The sequence below is a fragment of the Pezoporus flaviventris genome, unplaced genomic scaffold (genome assembly GCF_033815535.1).
Source record: "Pezoporus flaviventris isolate CSIRO_AGI_PZ_B2104156 unplaced genomic scaffold, CSIRO_AGI_Pfla_v1 ptg000013l, whole genome shotgun sequence".
NCBI lineage: Eukaryota > Metazoa > Chordata > Aves > Psittaciformes > Psittacidae > Pezoporus > Pezoporus flaviventris.
This window is the reverse complement of record NW_026892561.1, coordinates 4,067,166-4,085,869: the sequence shown is the minus strand read 5'-3', so window position 1 is coordinate 4,085,869 and position 18,704 is coordinate 4,067,166. Positions and strand designations below refer to the sequence as shown.

Here is an 18,704-nt window from a genome sequence, read left to right as displayed (position 1 = left end):
AGATGTTCAAGCTAGAGGAAACTGGTCCCAAAAGTCGATAGGGAGAGAAAAGTTAGGGTTCTGTATTAGATTTCTAGGAGCTTGTCTCTGCATTGACCACCCGAAGAACCTAAGAGCCTGTCACGAAGTCTCAACAGTATGAAGGTATTAGTTGACATGCTCATTAATTATATTTGTGCACTGTTTTACTTACCCTACAATTGCTGCATAAATCTCCTTGAATATGTGGCCAGCTTTAGGACTTCTTTATTACCTGGATTTCTTTTCCCAGTGTATGTCAGTTAAGGGCTATGTTAGGAGGGGAATTAAAAGCTACCAGTTAGACATCTCTCTAAATCTGGTATTTAGTAATTTTAGCTAGAGAGGCCACATGGCAGTGGCATTTCATATTATAATCTTTTAAAGTCGTAAATTTGTTAGGGTTTTTTTTTTTTTTCACTACCAGCTAGTAAGAGGTAAAGTTTAGGATCTCCATTTCCCTGAAACTACATTATTTTAGTGGTGGAAATAGGTAGCCAATTCCTACAGGCTTCTTTAAATGAACTTGTGTTTATAGCAGCATTTACAGGCCCTTTTGGGCTTAGATTGTCCTTAAGCATTTCTTTTATTAGATCTTAGTATACATCGAAGTAGGCCTTATCCTTGAAGGGAGACTCATTGATGCCCAGGTTTGGTCTGGTACAGCCCCCCTCCACTTAAGTAGAGACCAAAAGTAGCAGTGTAGTCATCTTCCAGGGATAGGATCAAGAACCTTCATTACCATTGGCTTACTTACTTTAGAGTCTTGGTTCCATGTAGCTTGTGCCAAGAGATATATTTAGAATAGACCCGTCTTTTTACTTGGTAGGTTTTCTCCGATCACAATTGATGGTATGACGAGCCTTGTCGGAATGAATATCCCTGGTCACACTGGGACTGGATGGTGTATCTTTGTCTACAACTTGTCTCCCGACTCCGACGAGAGCGTGCTGTGGCAGTTGTTTGGTCCCTTTGGAGCAGTCAATAACGTGAAGGTGATCCGTGATTTCAACACCAACAAGTGCAAGGGATTTGGCTTTGTCACCATGACCAACTACGACGAAGCTGCCATGGCGATTGCCAGCCTTAATGGATACCGTTTAGGAGACAGAGTATTGCAAGTTTCCTTTAAAACCAATAAAACCCACAAATCCTGAATTTCATATCCTTACTTACTAAAATATATATATATAAATATATATACGAACAAAACAAAACAAAAAAAAAATAAAAACTCTTCAAGGCTTATATTCAACCATGGACTTTATAAGCCAGTGTTGCCTAAGTATTAAAACATTGGATATCCTGTGAGGAACAGGAAAGGATTTTATAATGCTTAGAAAAAAAAACAAAAAAAACCTTTGATGCATTGAATGTTCTTTCATAGCTGTCGTTGTTGAATATAATATACATAGATAACAATGTGCAGGGATTTTTACCCGGCCAGCTAGTTTTACTACCTTCCTTGAAGGTGGGTCTTTTTAAGATGACCATTCACTCATTTGAAAAAAATAAGAAAACAAAAACAGTTTTTACGAACTAATGGGATTAAAAAGCGAGAACAAAAGATTTTTCTTTTCTTTTCTTCTTTTCAAAAAAAAACAAAGGAAACAACATCGATTGAATCAGATTGGTAAACCCCCCACACAAATTAAAGAGGAACAATAAAAATTGCAAAAAAAACATAATTTTGCAACTTTTTTTATTTTTCCTTTTTTCTTTTGTATCATGTGAACTAAACAGTCTTCTGTTAGGGAATGGGGTAAAGGGGGATACCTGATGACATAACAATTTAAATAACATTAACAATGTTGCCAAAGAGGTGGTCTCTTTGCTGAAAATGGGTTTCAAGAAAAATCTATTTTTATAAAATATAAAGAATTTTTACAAGAGAATCTGGATTTGAGAAAAAAATATTTTGACTGGCTAATTTAGGGGAAATTGACAACTTTGTCATGTTCATACTGCACTGGTAACTTTTTAGAGATCAAGATGTGTGTTTTAAACTGGATTAGTAGATTGTTTTTTGAAGGATGGGCTACAAACAGATGATCTTCGTATCTTTTCATAGCATGTAATAAAAATATTAAATACAGTACGGGAGAGTGTTCTTCCCAGGCACGCAGTTACCCACAGTCAAAACCCAAAAGCAAGGAGATGAGTTGCAAGACGGTTTTTCTTTAAGTCATCAGTATGGGATATCAGCAGAACAAAAGTTAAAAAAATTAATTTTTTGATCAAAAACTTCCTTGGTTTGAGCAGTAGGTGCTACAAAATTATTTACATATCTTAGTATCATAGTTAAATGTAATGTGTTTAGAAAAAAATACATTTGCTTTAAATTTGTTAAGAATTTTCAAATTCACTTTATAGCCCAAGCTAATATAATTGGGCTGTGTTGGCACATTTGGAACACTGTTTATGTTGCTTGAAACACTTATTTATTTAATTGCCGATGTGATGCATATGGCCAAAATCAAATATAGCTAGTTTGGCTAGTCTACTTATTTGTTTACTTAAACTATGGGAAGAAGCATATTATTGTGTCATTTTGTTGTGTGTGTATGTGTATATATAATATAAATATATATATATATAAAGTTATTTTTTCTTTTGGTTAATTTATTATAAGTTGTAACACTTTGCTAGTTTTGTTTGTATATGTCTTAAAATGTTTTCTTATGATACTTAAGTGACAGAGGTATCAAGGTAACTTGTGTAGAAATATTGTTTGATATATTGTCATGTTTGTTGTGAATATTTTTTCTTACTGCACAGTAGAAAAGAAAACAACTGGGTCTTTATTTTAATGTAATTCAGATTGGGGAAAACAGAGCTAAGGGAACAAAATGACTGAGGGGGTGCTCTCCCATGTCCAGTGCACTGATCATTTTAGTATGTTTGTGCTTTGTACGGTTATATATTTAAAACAAAAAAGGGTCATGCTCTTCCCTGAGTACTAGAAACAGTTACTCGCTATGCATAATCTAGTTGATAGTTAAATTTGCTATTGCTTTTCTTGTCTTGTTATATAAAATCTTTTCAATACAAGTTTAGTCTTAATGGTAATAAAACGTTATGGTTATTTATAACTTGTGCTTATTTTGTGCATTTTTTCCATGCTATACCCACTAACTGCATGTAGACTAAGTATTGTTTTTTCACACTGAAGAGGCAAACTTTTGTAGTAGACAAATAACTAAAGCAAAGGCTGCATCATAATTTTATCAGTTTTTTACTTTAACAATGTTAGATTTTAGTTTAAAGGAACACTCATTCAATGTTCAGGGAAACCTTTATACATCATCTGCTATGAATGAGCGCAGTTTGCTGGGAAAGTTTTGATGCATTTGCTAAGCATTAGTGGGGAAGGCATGTCAGAATCTTTTCTCTACGATGTGTTTTACTATCTGAATAATAATAATAATTTAAAAAATCTTTCTTAGGACCAGGCAGTTGTATACTTTAGTTATAATGAATGACTTCATGTTAACCTTGCTAGTTTAGATCATTTCTGAGGGAAAGTATTGTAAATGTTTTTTTCATAACCTTGTTGTGTTTGAATTATTTGTACTTTAATTGTCCAGACAATAAATGAAAGTGTGTAGAATGGCTATGGACTTTCCACCTTTTTAACCGTGTTCAGATGTTTTAGTAATCCCAGCACACCTCAGTTGAGGTAGATGTTAGAGTCTTGATTTCAGAAGCAAGGTCTTCAAGGAACGTGCTCGTCAAACCAGACAGAGCATATTCGTTGTTTGTTTTTCCTTCTCGAGGTTAGAAAGAATCGGTCATTTAATTTAAGATGTTGAACTCCAAATACCAAACTGTAACTTCATTTATTTGAATGTGGAAGATATTGAAGGGTTTCTACTATATACAGTATTTTTACACAATGAAAATATTAACTCAGTCAATATTCAACACTTAACAAAAGCAGCAAGCAAATTTCAGCATTAATACAGGTTTTAAACCATCATTTAGTTTGACTTTTCTATGAATATGCAACAAATGTCATGCGGTATGAAACAGTGTACATATCTACTGTACAACAATATATGATCACATTCCACATTTGAATTCTTTTCGCCATGTGTTATAACAAGAGTTGATGCTTCTTTCAGTTGACTTGTTTGAATCCCATTAATACAAATATTCACTTCATGTTTCTGTTCTGTAACATCCACTAATTGAGAATGTGTAACTTGTAAAACTGCAGCATTGAATTTCGTAACTGAGATTAGGAAAACTATATCAGAGGGCTGGATGGACCGTGTGGTTCCTCAGCTCCATCACCTATTAATAAACTCGTGTTTTTGTGCGATTAAGCTACCATGTTGGTTATAATAATTAATTACAGGCCACAGCATGAGTTTGTTCTTAAATGTACAGCTTGCTTAATTCATCCTTAAATCAGCCAGAGTGTGCCCCGCTAAAATGCAGAAGTTATCAATTTGCACTATTTATAAAGACTTGGCTCTTAAAAAGTCATCCTTCCATCTATCTGTATATATGTATATACACCGCTTTTGATGATATACATATATACATAATGTAACGTGCACCAGCCCATTTTAGAAAGGCAGCACTTGACGTTTAAGACAGACCCATAGTAGCTAACTAGTGTTTGCTATAACACTATCTGTGTTAAAGCATTTGTCAGGTTCATCGCCTACTGTTTTCCTGTCCTTTCTTCTGTGTACCTTACACTGTCAGAAAAGCACTGACACAAAATTCACCGTGTATTCTAGGTTCTCTTTAGACAGAAATGTGACACTGCATGCTGGCATTTTGCTGTTGACTTCAGGCCAGTTTGGATACAGATTATTCCCCCACCGGTTGGCTACTGCTCTCCTCCATCTCATTCGTGTAAGGTACTCATGTGAGCTGCATCAAAACTCACATACGCGTGTAACACAAGAGAAAGGACTCTGCCAGTTTTAAGGACCTGGTATGTTAAGTTCAGTTTCCCCTATCCAAGAGTATCACAAATGTGCGCTGGATAAAATCAGTCACACGTGGGCTTGCTACGCTGATGCTGTGTGAGTGGTTTTAGAAAGCCTTATTGGAACACAATTTCTGCCCAGCTGGGATCAGAACCAAATTTCAGTAACACTCATTCAGAGTAATCAAGTTTTATATTTCTTTCCTGAAAGGGTAATCACTCTTTCTGCAATTAGCAAGCCTGCTGCATAAATGGAAAATCACCTGGGGGAGGGTGTTTCAAGTGCATTCACTTTGCATTCTACTTCAGCCTACCTTGGGCACGGTACTGGGCTTTGAATGAACAGAGAGGGGAGGGTGCGTTGAAAATGACGGCTGGTGATAGTCAAGATCACAGTGAGCTGCTCTTAAACTTTTACTGTGGGAAGTCACTTTGGCTCCTGAGACTGAATTCGTCACAACTAAATGGACATAAATACACCAGCACCATTGGTGGTTGCCATTGGGAGGGTTGGGCAGGGGGGCTTGGGTGCCCTGCACCTAGGAGAGGCTGCTGCCTTGTTACTTGAATTGGCCTAAGGATAGGGCCAATAGGGAGAAGCACACGTGGAACCCCTTTCTCCATCAACAAGAGCCAGGGGTGGCTGTTAACTTACACATCTCACTTACATGACCGCAGATAGGTGAGGTAAAGCCAGGTCAGCGTGTGATGACACGAAAGATTTTCTCCCTGCCCTGGAGATGTTGCAGACTGAGCTCACTGCACAGAAGTAATTCATTGTGCATACAGAGCTAAATGAAAGGAGATCAAATCCAGCATAACTGTACGAAAGCTCTGACATCTCCAGCTAATCCATATCTCTTCTAAAAATAACTGACTTCTTAAACCCAGAAGATGTGATGGAGCCAATCCAGCTGAGCGTCAGTAACTCATGAGGGGGCAAATCACTTGGGGACCAACAGGAACCTCTGCAGGAAGGAAACAAAAAGCAAAATCACACATACAAAGATGCACCCATACATGTACCCCATTGGCTGCCAATCCAGGGCATTGCTGCATGCAGCCCCACAGCCCTGTGCTAAGGAAATCACCTTCATTGGAGTGCTACCTTCAATACCCAGGAGATCACGTATGCTCGTGCAACGGCACATCTGAGGCCTTTCACAGAAACACTGCATGCTATGGTGGTGTGCTGGAGAAATTCAAATGGGATCAAGGGCATTGCAATGCCAGGGGGATCAGGAGAACAGAAACTTACTCTGCAGAAGAGTCACTGAGTTTAAATGGTTTCCCATAAACCTGAAACCTGGGTTTCAGAAAGCCTGTTCCCAGTAAACCTACCAGAGAGGAGCATTAGAACAGGCCATAGGAAGGAAAGCAACCAAAAGGATGGGTCACACAAAAGCAAACTGATTTGACTCACACGCTATTGAAGACATGAAATCAGTCTGGGTCTTTCTATCGGATTTCTGATACTCAGTAGGAATAACAGGGAAGATGGGAACATGGATGTATACACACACAAAACAGCTGCTTTTCAGACAAGGTTTGAAGTACTGTCTACCACACCCCTAAGATACCACTGCTATCTGTAAACAACAGCATATTTTAAGGGACTTAAAACATGTTGAATTTCATTCAGATTTCAAATGTTACGGGGTTGCAAATGGTTTCTGGTGCAGTAGCAGAAAACGAAAACCTCAATCCCGGTCTTAAATCAGTGGGGCTTGGAGCTGCCAGTGAATGGAACTATTACTACTTACAACCCAAGGCTGGTTCATACTCCCCCCACCCCCGATACAAAGCAACCAATGTGATAATGGAACATTGGTGTGCCACCATCATAGGATCATAGAATGGGTTGGGTTGGAAAGGACCTTAAGATCATCCAGTTCCAACCACCTGCCATGGGCAGGGACACCTCACACTAGCACCCAACAATAACACATTGCTTTGGGATGGATGGGAGGGCTTTGGAACCAAAGTAGGTGGCTTGTCCCCAAACACTTCAGCCACCAGCTTCAACATTCCTGATGGTACCGTGCACACCCACTTTAGGTGGTAGCCTCCAGCCCCATTTGTCTGGTGCAACATCCTTACCAGAGTAGCTAGAACAGCTCGTAGCCAGCCCTGGGGTCTCGGGGGTGATTCTGCCTTGCCCTGCCTTGCTCCAGCATCTGAAGGCAAGAGGGATGGAGTTTATTTAGTTTTTTGTGAATACCCCAATGGCACAGGGAAGCACACCGGGGACCCTCTATCGAGGCCATTGTCTTACCTGGCCCAGGTGGTGCAGGTAAGGTGGTGCAGGTAATCCTTTTCTCAAAACACAGAAAATTTCATTTCTGATGAGCACTGGCACAGTGTTATCCACTAAGGAAGGTGGAACAGGTGAAATAACCATCTCTGCCCTATTTTACCCATCCTGACCACCTGCTTACCATTAAGGCCCTGGGTTCCCCCCCGTTTCCAAGGATACCAGTGTGGACCCTGTCCTAGACAAAGCCCTAGCTTCTGTGCCACACAAGGCTGACGGAGTGCTCAGTTATATGGGCCTGGAAGTGCCTGACCTCCACTGAATTCCTCTGCTTAGCCTCATGTTTCCTCTTTCTCCTCCAAGACCCAGATGTGCAGCCTGGGATGACAGCATGGACGAGGCATGGGGGCAAGCCACCAGTGGCAGCTTAACAGAGACACCAGACCTTTATCACATTCGGAGGAAACAGGGGGGTTGGAAATAGATGATCTTAAGGTCCTTTCCAACCCTAATTATTCTATGATTCTATATAAATCCTCTAAACTTCCCAAACAAACATAAGTAATGCCATTGAAAGAGCAATAATCGGAAAGGAAATCCCCAATAAGGAAAGAAACCCACCAAAGGAAAAGGGGCCTAATTCGGAGGCCTCGTCTGTGCTGCGTATCACGGAACACAGCACCCTTTTTGATAGGGACATCTGGGGAGCCTGACACTGAGGCCCAAAATAGTTAATTTTACTTAAGTGACTTTTAAACACACAAGATCATTAGCTCTTCAGTCTGCGTGTCAGGACTGACTAGAGCTGCCACGATCCATTTGCTTTAAAGCAGCACTTAAGGCTTTTCTTCCCTTACACTTTGTCGGAATTGCACGGGTCCCGGCAAAACGATAGGCAGGAATTAGCTTCTTACGAACAATACAATTCTGATTTTTAAATCGGCACATGGAACAATTAATTTTGTAGGATACGGAATCCGTTGCAAATATACAGCAGCACACCCACACACCACCATCTGCTGCGGAGAATTAAATGTACAACTCACAAATGAAATCCTGCAAAGTTGGTGCAAAAAGGTCCTTGCTTGAATTTAAACAAGGCTGTGGAAACCTGCAAACACATTGCGAAAGAGCATGAAAACAATAACAAATTTTTCCATCTGTGAGTCAGTTCTAGAGGGGTTGAGCGGTTGTTTTGCTTTTGTTTCGATTTGGTGTATTTGCAGTCATCATTGCAGCTCACAGTGCAAGTTGTGTCTAAGGTGAGTTTGGGCTCTTCTCCTGGCCAGGACGAAGTCGCCCACAGAGGGGCTCCCAACAGGATCCATCACATTACAGCAGGTTTTCTATGTTTAGGGGGCAGGAAAAAAAAACCAAAACCCACAAGGAATTCCTGGTTTTGAATATTCAGTTTAGCCACCATTTTTTAAAAAGTTGGCAAATCTGGCAATTGTTGTGGATGTTTTATTGTTAGAATTATTAACAAACACTGTTCTGCTGAAGTGAGGAAAAATAAATATCAACAACTACTGCTGCCATGCAAAAACTCTAACAACAAACAGATATCTGCATCCCTTTGACTCCCCTGAAGCCAAGTGTTCGTTTTCTCACTTTGTCTCGTTTTCTTCTAACACACCCTTTCGAAATGTGCTCTTTGTTTTACGCCTAGTAGAAGCAGAGGATACCAAGCCGTGTTTGCTGATACTCTCTACTGAGGAGATGGCAGTGGATCTTCATAGCCAAGAAAGGCAATGAAGTCCCTTGACCTAATACATGCCAGTAAAACACGTGGCTCTGTCTGAGCATGCTGGAGCAGACTGAAAGCGAGCTCTTTGTAGAGTTGCTGCCCCTGCCTTTTCCATGCTTAGCATTAACCCTCCAGGCAGGTGAGACTATTGAGCACCCATTGGCAGCCATGGGCTCTAAATGAACCTAGGACCTGCTCCTCACACTCTCACTACTGTATACATAAAAAAAAGTAGTCTTTTGCAGCATTAGGATGACTGAAGCCCTGCCAGTGATCCCTCAAATACAGATGCCCCTCTCTTAACGTTTTTAAATAGGGTGCCAAGAAAAAGTGCTGTCGTTTTCCCTGGTTACCACTTCATTTTATCAGTAAAAGAGCTATAAACACAAAGCACACACTTACGATGCTACCAAGCCCATCAGCATCCGGAATTTTACCTGCACATCCCCAAAACCAAAACCATGAGGGTACATATGAAACACAAGGTACAACATTCCTCTGCCACAGCCCCAAATTGCTCTGGTTTGGTGTTCTTGTGGATTTTAGCAGGGTTCTTTTAGAAAATGAGATTTCTTAAAGCTTTTCCGCATGCACAGGCTTTTTTAACGTGCACTTATCCTCCCGCACACCTGGGAAGTGCTCTTGGTACACACACACCGAGTATAATTTATGCTAAGGGCCTGTTACATGTTTAACTCTGATAAAGTGTATCTGTAATTAAGAAACGCAGCATCAGAGGTATAGCGTGCATGTAAATTTGCAGAAAGGGTTCTATCAACTGAACGAATGCCGCTAAAGACTATTTAAAACCAAAACCTAATCAGAAAGCTACGCATATATATGTATTTATATCAATATCACGAAACCCTTTGACATCCTCAGCACTGCTAACACTCTGACTAGAAGCCGACTCTAACACAGCTGCCTTGGGCACGCTTGCATGCATAAAGAATCGAGTGACTTGATTAATCAGTTCAAGTTGCTGAATCATGGGCTTGCAGCCGTGCCTGCGAAGCCTTGGCTATCGACGGGAAACCATCAGCATGGGATTTAGATGAATTTCTATCACCTAAGATGGCCCACAGACCTGTACAGCCCTTATCTTTGCCAGTGTCTTTATGAGGAATAGAATCTCTGTCTTGAAAAATGAGCCTTGTCGAAAGGGTCTAAGTGTGTATGGGAGAAGGGAGTCCAAAGGTAAGTGTCAAAAGGGAAGCAGATCTTGGAATAAGAGGTAGGAAAGCTGTGAGCAAGAAAACCCTGAATCCACTTGGAAGACACTTCCAAACAAGCACAGGCTAAGGCTCCATGCTGTGTGGCCACACCGAGCAGATGAAGGTGTATCCCAGCTTGAGCAGACCACATCTGAAATTCAGCAGCATCACCAAGGAAAGAGCAGGAAGAAACGAGGAACATGAGCTGGTAGCAATGGAAAGCAAAAGCAGGAAGGCAGTCTAACAGAAAACTGCAAAAAACAGAGGAGCATTTCTGGGCATCTGGGGCATGAACTGCTTTGCCATGAGCTTTCAAAAGGCAGGGAGGCTAGGGGGAAAAATGCTTTTCCTTAGTACATAAAAACATTTTTTTGCAGATAAAAGATGAGTTTCTAGGGAATGCTTCATTTGACACGCACTGTAGAGGCTCTCTGCATGGCTCATCCTTCCCAGCATCCTGCACGCTTCACCTCTTCTCAGGAGGGCTGGAAGCTTTGAGAGAAGAAACTTACTTTCTGTGCCAGCCTGTGCTTGAAGAGAAGACACAGGAAACCTCAGAAACAAATCACTGTACCCTACAAAACCCACCCTATAACAACCACATGGGAATGGTGCTTTTTGTCACTGAGATCAACCCCTCCCATCCAATGCTATTGGATGAATCCTTTGGTTGGGTCTTCAGTTGGGATTAACAACCACTGTTCCTCTGCAGGACACTGACCCAGCTGCTTTCTGTTAGGAAATCAAGGAAAGATTGATTAAATGAATTTATTTCTCCCACCTGCCCGCATTTCCCAGCAGAACAAGGATGTGGTGGGGAGGAAAGGCCTTAGGGGAACAGATCAGGCAGGAGAGGTGTCCCTGGAGGAGACCGTTGCTGGTGCCTTCTTGCCCAGCAGATCACACCAGAGGGAACTGTGATTACACATTTGGCCGGTCTTTAACTGCCAGGCAGCTTTTGCTTTGCTTTTTCAGAGCGTGAGCAAAGTGTCCTTGAATGAGTGTCTAGCGTAAAAGGAAAAGGAGGGCAGCCTTGGTGCCAAACCTTTTACGTTTCCTCCACAGTGTGACTCTACTGCACTTGTAAATGATCATATTAACATATATTAGAGGAGTTCATGTGCTAGTAATGGAAGAGATTGTCAAAGCACAGTATCTTATCTATTAAAATATCCAAGGTAATAGTATAATGTCAGCTAAATTAAAAAGAAAAGATGCTAAACAGGTCATTCACTACCTAAAACCAGCATGTCTTTGACTACACACATATATATTTCAATATGAACTGACTATGTGAGTGTGTATTTGCAATATTAAAAGATAAAATACTGTTCTTTTCCATGTTATAAACTAAGTTTATGCGATGGAACAGGTTTTTAAAGCTAAGTTAAAACCTCTTGAGAATAAGAGGTTTATAATGGTTATGCTGACAGATTCCTAACTATAGCACTGGGATCTCTCTTGCTGTTATGACCAGATAAACCAACAAGGTAATTCAATGTAGTGTTCCAGCTCCGAGACACTAACACACTCCTTCTGGTCCCAGCTGCTGAGGGAAAGTTAAATATAAAACTTAATGAAACTGCAGTGACGGACTACAGGGCTGGATGGTTGCCCTGCACCAGGGAAAGGCGAATTTCTCTCCTGGGAAGGTGTCTGAAGGGCAGATAGTGACTGGCTGGATCATGTGCAAGTGGTGGCTGGACCCTTCTGAAGTTTTCCTTAGCTGAAGTCAAACGGCTAAGGACAAGAAGCTGTAAGAATCAACCCCAGTCACTGCACACGTATCAGACCAAGAAAGGAACAGGAATGCAGAGCACTTTGAACACACCCACCACACCTCCACATGATGGATGCTGAAGGCACAAGCAGTGCTCACAGGGGCTGGGGACCATAAACCTGCCATCCCTCCCCACAAAACTGCCCCAGAATTCTTCAGTTTAGCAACTGAGGTGCTGGGGAATCCAACTCCACTCAGTGACAGCTAGAGGAAAGCTCAGGTGTGGATGGACATTCAATCCTTGCCCTGTTTCCAGAGCCTTTCCCTGGCCTCAGAGGCAGGAGGTAGTGGCAGGGTTGTGCTAAGCCACCATAGTTGTCCAAATAGAAGACAAAGCTGCCAGCAGCATCAGTGCGATTCATGTCACGCTTTAACACCCAGAAAACTTTGCTACTCCTTTGTGTGCCATGTATAAAATTACTGAGGCTGCTAGGAGGCGCGTGTGCTGCCTCTACCTACACATGAAATCCTGAGCAAACTTCCTGAGGTTGGTGGGCTGGTAGCACTGCCTACTGTCAAGACCGTCTGACATTTCCAATTACAAGACTCTACTTTCAGCTGCTTATAACTGTCATATTTTGAGCAGTAACTTGTCATTTTCCATCCTGGGCATCTGCCTCAGGCTGAATTTTTTTGGAAAGCTTCAGCCCAAACAATATAGCTATTCCCAAGGGCAAGGCCAGGGAACAATGCGCTGTTTTGCAATGGTAAAAGAGAAAAAGAACTGACATGCTCTTCTTTAAGATGCACCGTGTCTCCTCACAGTTTGGATAGGGGAGTAGAAATTTAGTCGACTTGTGACCTTTGTATTAAGGAGGTGCCTTTTCAATACTGCTGTGAAAATCTGTGCAAGTGTGGTCGGGTGAAAGCATTTGAAAACAATTCAATCCAAGTTCCTCTGCAAAGACTTTGTTCAGTGGGAATCCTAAAACCATTGAGAATCTTGTCTTGCTGGGCTTGTCTTACCCTTCAGCTTGTCCAGAATAGAGTAGCCCCGTCCCACCCAACCCACAGCATGGAGCAGCTAAATCCCTTTGCAGTACTCACCACAGCACAGGCTCACGGACTCACCACCACTTGCCACACCTCATACACGTTAATGCCTGGTTAAGGAATCAGAGCAAGATACCACCTATAGTCACAGCTCCTCATCGCTATGGTGTGGGTCCAAAGATCACCTGTTTCCTGGCATGCAAATATCACCTGTTTCCTGGCATCCAGACTACAAAGGGAATAAAGCCAACCATGCTAGCACGGGAGAATGGAGACTTGGGCCAGGATCCTGGAGTAGCTGCAGCAATAAGGAGAGATAGGGACATTTAGACAATTCCCATGGTCTGAGTGAAGACAGTGGGACTGAGCAGCAGTGTGGGTGTGGGAAGCCCGATGCTGAGCAGAGAAGGGGATTGAGCCTCAGGAAATTATCCCAGACAGAGAGGATCTGGATTATCTAGGCAAAGAGGTAGGCTGAGAAAAGGCGGAACTGGAACAAGGATGAGATGGAGGGGAATGGGCAAAGTGATTTGCACCCACCAGAGCTGCCAGCTTCCCAGGACTGGGAATGGGATCCAGGATCCTGAGTCTCACTGGCAAGAGGCTGCCAAAAAGAGCGCTGAGATCCCATCATTCCCAGTTGGAAATGGCAGGCTTTACAGCTCCTAGCGCGGCGTGGCTCTTGCTGGGTTCACAGCCCGCCAGCAGGAGTTGCAGCTGGAAACGCTCCGCACTCTGGAAATCAGATGCCAGAATGAGCAGCACACATTTAGCAACCCCATGCAAAATGTCTGGGTTAAACAGCCCCCCCAGGCTCGCAGAGCAGGCTTTTGGCAGAACCCAGGTCTGCAAGGCACCATTCAGATGAACCAGGACAGCATCCCGTGCCCAGCAGCATTCATCACAGCCCTCTCAACTTCTACAGCGAGCAAAGCAGGCACCAGAAATCAGCATCCCTTACTAACCTGTCCTCCTAAACCATCCTGAGCACCAGCCCCTCCTGTACCAAGCGTGGCAGAAAGAACGTGTGACACTAAAACTGCAATGTGATTTGCACACACAAGTGATGCAGGCAGCTTCTGTTCAGGGATTCCCTAAATTCAAGTATAGGAATTTACAATCTTTCATCATGTCCTTTGAATACAGAAATCGAGGAGAGAGAAAATGGAGGGTGTTTTCATTCTCGGAAGTTGTCTTTGAATGGTGCATCCTGCCTTTACAGAAAGCTGATGTTTACTACTGCAATGCATTTAGTTTGAAACTCAGTTCATCTGCTGTAAGAAATTACTCAGACCATTAATTTTGGAAGCCAATGCTGAGAGATCATGAATGTTAAGAATTCTACTTATGTTGGGTCTGGGAAATTTAATGAATAAAAGAGACTTTTCATCAGCATCTCAAGCCATAATATTTTAATGCTATTGGCATTAATTAAAATATCTGGAATTTTTAAAGGAGCCTTCTCCTTCCTCCTTTACATTTTTTACTTCTAGCATTAAAACAGACGCATAATTTGGCTAAAGCCACAGAAAAGTGCTCTTTGTGGCTGATCATCTCATTTATAATCACGTCATGGCAGGAACAACCTTCTACTGATATTTTGTTTATGCTTCAGAAGTTTCCCCCGAATAACTTCTTCCTCAGCTCCCTTCCCAAGCACCAGCAGGTCTGGATTTGTCTGCTGTGTAGGGCTAGGAAGATAAAAGTCCAGATGATTTGGCGTTGTACAAGGGACTGAACTCTCGGTGTCTGATTAATGATACTGTGCGTCTCAGAAGGTGGCGATTCCCTCCTTTAGAGCTTAGGGGGGAAATCAGACTAACCTTTGAATTCATACTTCATCATCTTCCCCTGACATTTGTGCCTTTCTGCAGGACACCGGGGCTGCAGCTCCCAGGCAGTCCCAGGGGCTCAGCAGCAGCAGCAGCAGCGCTGCCCTTCTTTCCTACACCAACCAACACAGCAAATGCTCCATCAAAGAAGGGGGCACCTGCTCTTCTGCAGGCTGCTTTATGGGCAAGGTGGGTGCACACAGACCCAGTGCCATATCCTGTCTGCCTGACAAAAGCACTGACTTCTCAAAGGGGACACCGTTGCACTGTGGGATGGGCAGATCGTGACTGTCTAGGTCTCTGCTGCTTATACTGTGACCGGTGGCAGCAATGCTGAATGCAAAGGCTGGACGTGGCTTTGGCATGACTCTGAGGTCTTGTGAAGTGGACTCCTTCCCTGACTTGAGAGTTCAGATGTGCTCAGAAAGATAAAAGGCTCTTTTTGTCTCTGATCTTAAGCTCACAGGTTTTTATTTGGATTTTTTTTAAGTATCTAAATATACAGTCACTTGCTAGTTATTAATAGTGGGACCTCACCCTATTTGATGCTGTTCTCACTTCTTAGAGTGTCTAATTAAAGGAGGGACACAGGAACTGCCATGTGCTGTTCAGCCACTTGGCTCAATTGAGAAAATGGAGCCAGTGGGTTTTCCAGCTGCTGAAGGTGCCACAGCCAGCCTCAGATGGAACCAGCTCTGTGCTGTTGTCTGCTCAAGGCAGGGTCAGGGGCAATGAAACATCAGTGAAGAAGCTGTGGTGCCTTCAGAGGCACTTAAACAGGTATTTTCTCTTGAAAAGGACAAAATTGTATCTGCCTGAAAAGCAAAAATAGCATTTTGAGGTGGATGAGGGGAAGCAGCGCTTCCACAAGAACAGCAATAACAAAAAGAAGAGGTTGCTTTTTATTCCCACCAAATTGGGCGCAGTCTCTTCTGTCTCAGAGGTGCCTGGCACAAAACAAAGTCACTGCTGTTGGGATGCTGCACACCGGTGCGCTGCAGAAAAGAGGCAGGTCACTGCTTCCTGGCAGTGTTTTCTCCTCCACGGCTAATATGCCGATTCAGCAGGCTGCCAAGCTCGCCTGTGCTTATTTCTGTGCTGGGCACAGCCAGGTGTCACACAGGTGAGGTTGCACACAGACATACAGGAGGCCCAGAGGGCTTTTATCTATTTTCTCCATGTGGCTGAAAGAGCACTCAAAGGCACCTGCTGATTTTGTATGTTCGGTGCCGCAGAGAAGAAAATCAATGTGGGAACTACAGATGGCTTCAGCGTTACAGGGTAATCCAGGCTGCTTTCCGATGGAAACAGAACTGATTTACTCTTAATGGCTTAACTTTACTGACCATTGTAATCTGTTTCATTATTCAAAGGCAGACACTAAAAAAGCATTTTGTGAACATGCCTGGTTGTTTCAGGTGGAAGGAGGCGAGAGCCATTTGTGTAGCATTTCAGACACTTGTTTTAGTGGCTTCACATGGCTTCAGGAAGCTTTTCGTCTCTCTGATATTGAGCTGTCTTTAGCAGGTCTCTTTTTTTTCTCCCTATGCCTTGGGATCCAGCCTCATTTCCTTGTTTATGCTGCACTCCAGTGCTATCAGCCATCCTCAAGTGTTTGTCTCATCACCTTCAAGACTGCACCCCTACCCAGGAAAACAGTGAGGGACAAACTTTCTGCTCTCTGCAGGTTTTTCTCCCAATAAGCTGTAAAATGATGTTTGTTTGGCTCATATTCTTAGCTAGCTACAGACTCCCCACTGAGACCCCCTACCCTGTCAATTGCTGACTAATCGTGCTTGCAGCAAAAGTAATCCAAACTAGGGAGCTGTTCAGCAGCAGCAGAAGGATCCATTAAAACAGATTATGCTCTTTGCTCTGTTTCTGTACTTATCCTGCGGGATCAGCCTGCCCAGGTGCTGCCCCAGGGCACACGCACCCAGTACTCTGCAGAATCACCCTGGAGTGTCCCCTTGGCAGGTCTGCAAGGCTTATATAGCAAAGGGACAGGCACAGTTGGGGCCAACGAGGTCTGTGCAGCGAGGGAGCTCGGCTGTGAGGTGATGCTTACAGGCAGGCTAGCCCAGGAAGCTGCTGTGATATGTTTTAGCTTTCTTATCCTTGGCACAGAGGCAGCAAAGCAGCTCTGCATTTGATTTGACTGAGCCTTCCGCGGACACTTCAAGGGGAGCAAACACCTAGAGTATTCAGGCCTTAGGGAAAGAAAAAGTGCATAGTAGTGACACCCAGAGTTAATTCAGCCTCAAAACTCAGTGGCCACCCAGCATTAAGAAAGACCCCAGCCCGAGGCGAGGAGCAGGACTTCTTCAGGCCGTTAGAACAAGCCCTTGGTATTTACATTCCTTCATTATAGAGCAGCTTGGTTACAGGTCCTTCACTTCTCTTCATGGCATGAGGCCAGTCCCTGTGGGTTTCATTGCACCTTTGAAGACCCCATCTCCAGCTCAGCGCCTTGCTTCTAGCGTTGACTTTCTGGAGGTACTGTGCCTCTGCCTCTCCACCAGCTGCACCAGCTGTGGACTCTGTGGCAAGGTCTGCTGCTCCAGCTGCTCTTGCTCCAGCCTTGTGACTGCCATTTCACCCTGGAGATGCCCATCTCTTCCCAAGGAAAGCTATCTGTGCTCTTCGGTTCAGTGGTCTTTTGTTCAGTGCCTCAGTGTGCCCAAGTGTGTCTCTAGGAGTAATTTTTCTTGGTCACAGGAAGCCCATCTGACTGCAAGGATCATAACCCCCCTTACAACCTGCTGCACGAAATGGAACATATAAAGTCCTTGTTACATCTGTGAGCTTAATGCAGCCACCTCCAGCTGAGTTATGGCCACTGCTAATAATGCAGGAGCTGCTTTGTGGTGTGTCAGGAAGCTGACACAAGCTGGACAATGAGGGACACTGGTAAAATGGAGTTACCTTGATTGGACAGTGAATCAGCAACCCCTTCTGCTCTGGAAAGCACTGTGTGGTTAATGCCACCTGGCCAGACCTTGCTAGGCTTCCTCTTCTCAATTTGTTTGATTGTGTGACATTAAAGCTACCGCCTCAGCCAGTAGGACAGGTGTATGCAGAACGTACCTATTTACCTTGCGGGTTTTTAAACCTCCCCAATTCAAGTAGGTTATGTAAAGCAGCAAAATCTACACAATTTAAATTGGCCCGACTTCTGAAAGCTGCAGGTTCCAGGACCTGAAAGAAAGCCCGCAGCTAGACTCGAGTATCCAAGGGAGGTCCTTTTGGCATACAAAGATCAAGCACTAACAGAAATTCAAACATACCTTTACGCCTAGGTTTTATCTAATTCCAGTTTCACGCAAAATAATGTTGCCCTAGAAATAAAATTTCCCCATATGTCTGCTGCAGCTCTACAATGGCCATTTAGTGGAGCAGGAAAGCAAAGCACCAGGTACTTGACAGCTCTCTTTGTGTCACTCGCAACACGCCTTCTAATTCTGGAGAGCTACTGCCATGTACTCCAACAGGGTTTCTTTGCTTTCCTGAAGCAGCTACATGGCTTGAGAATTTGGTCATTTTTTCTGCTAATAGGAACCGTATATAGGAGCAGGACACAAGTCAAAGGCACTGCACATTAAAATCTAGCTAGCTCAGGACACCATAATATGATCTATGCAGCTCTGCAAAATGAATTTTTATTATTTTCCCAGCTTAACATGGTTGCATTAATATTTCATTACATAGATTTCAGTATGATTTTGGTCCTGTTACTGTCTCAACCAATTTATTGCTTGAGAAGGTTATTTTTAATCTTCAGCAGTAAGTGAGAATATACCCTCAGAAAACCTTTCCCAATGTGGAATTTCTTTGCTGTTTCATTATAATTGAGGTGATGCTGTATCCAACAGCTCTTTATCAGAACAAAATATATATGCCAGTTTTAAGTGGGGAGGGAGG

The 18,704-nt window shown here is 43.1% G+C and overlaps 1 protein-coding gene across 11 annotated transcripts in view; it reads left to right on the top strand.

Annotated features, from left to right (window-relative positions):
* Positions 1 to 3,110, top strand: part of ELAVL4 (ELAV like RNA binding protein 4) — an 81,891-nt gene extending 78,781 nt beyond the window's left edge. For 9 of the 11 annotated variants that reach the window (XM_061451299.1, XM_061451295.1, XM_061451292.1 and 6 more), the window contains exon 7: positions 827 to 3,110. In XM_061451299.1, the coding sequence (XP_061307283.1) occupies positions 827 to 1,175 (349 nt within the window). In that variant the 3' untranslated portion in view covers positions 1,176 to 3,110. The remainder of the gene's footprint in view (positions 1 to 826) is intronic. The other 2 variants (XM_061451291.1, XM_061451290.1) reach the window with 1 other exon arrangement.
* Positions 3,111 to 18,704: the final 15,594 nt, after the last annotated feature.